The 332-nt window shown below is 28.3% G+C and overlaps 2 protein-coding genes across 2 annotated transcripts in view; both read left to right on the top strand.

Annotated features, from left to right (window-relative positions):
- Positions 1–332, top strand: part of LOC127748521 (uncharacterized) — a 2,198-nt gene that overhangs the window by 483 nt on the left and 1,383 nt on the right. The window contains exon 2 of the mRNA XM_052263110.1: positions 27–102. Within this exon, the coding sequence (XP_052119070.1) occupies positions 27–102 (76 nt within the window). The remainder of the gene's footprint in view (positions 1–26; positions 103–332) is intronic.
- LOC107494894 (serine/threonine-protein kinase PBL34-like) overlaps positions 7–332 on the top strand; it is a 3,494-nt gene continuing 3,168 nt past the window's right edge. Inside the window, exon 1 of the mRNA XM_021125170.2 lies at positions 7–102. The gene's annotated coding sequence lies outside the window, so the exon portion shown is untranslated. The remainder of the gene's footprint in view (positions 103–332) is intronic.

The raw sequence follows: 332 nt of genomic DNA, 5'->3' as shown, positions 1-332 counted from the left end.
GACACACACTGTGTTTTGTCAAGCAGTTACAAAGCTTCCTTTGGTGATGATTCTTCAAGGAAGCTCCAAGCTACTGTCAACCGCCTTCATCCTTCAACTCAGGTACTTTTACTCACCGCTTCAATAAATTTTGCAGGAATTTTGCAGGAATTTTGCAGGAGTTACTCACATAAATACACCTATAACCTAAAACATCATTTTTTTTAAATGTACAATTAAAATTTGATGTATGTAATCCATTAAATCATATTATTTTTGTTAGATCAAATAAATCAATTTGATTAAAAAATTAATAAATTGATCTAAACTAATATTTTTTATAAAAATAATTA

Source organism: Arachis duranensis, chromosome 6, assembly GCF_000817695.3.
Source record: "Arachis duranensis cultivar V14167 chromosome 6, aradu.V14167.gnm2.J7QH, whole genome shotgun sequence".
Classification (NCBI taxonomy): Eukaryota; Viridiplantae; Streptophyta; class Magnoliopsida; order Fabales; family Fabaceae; genus Arachis; species Arachis duranensis.
This window is presented reverse-complemented; position numbering and strand designations above follow the sequence as displayed.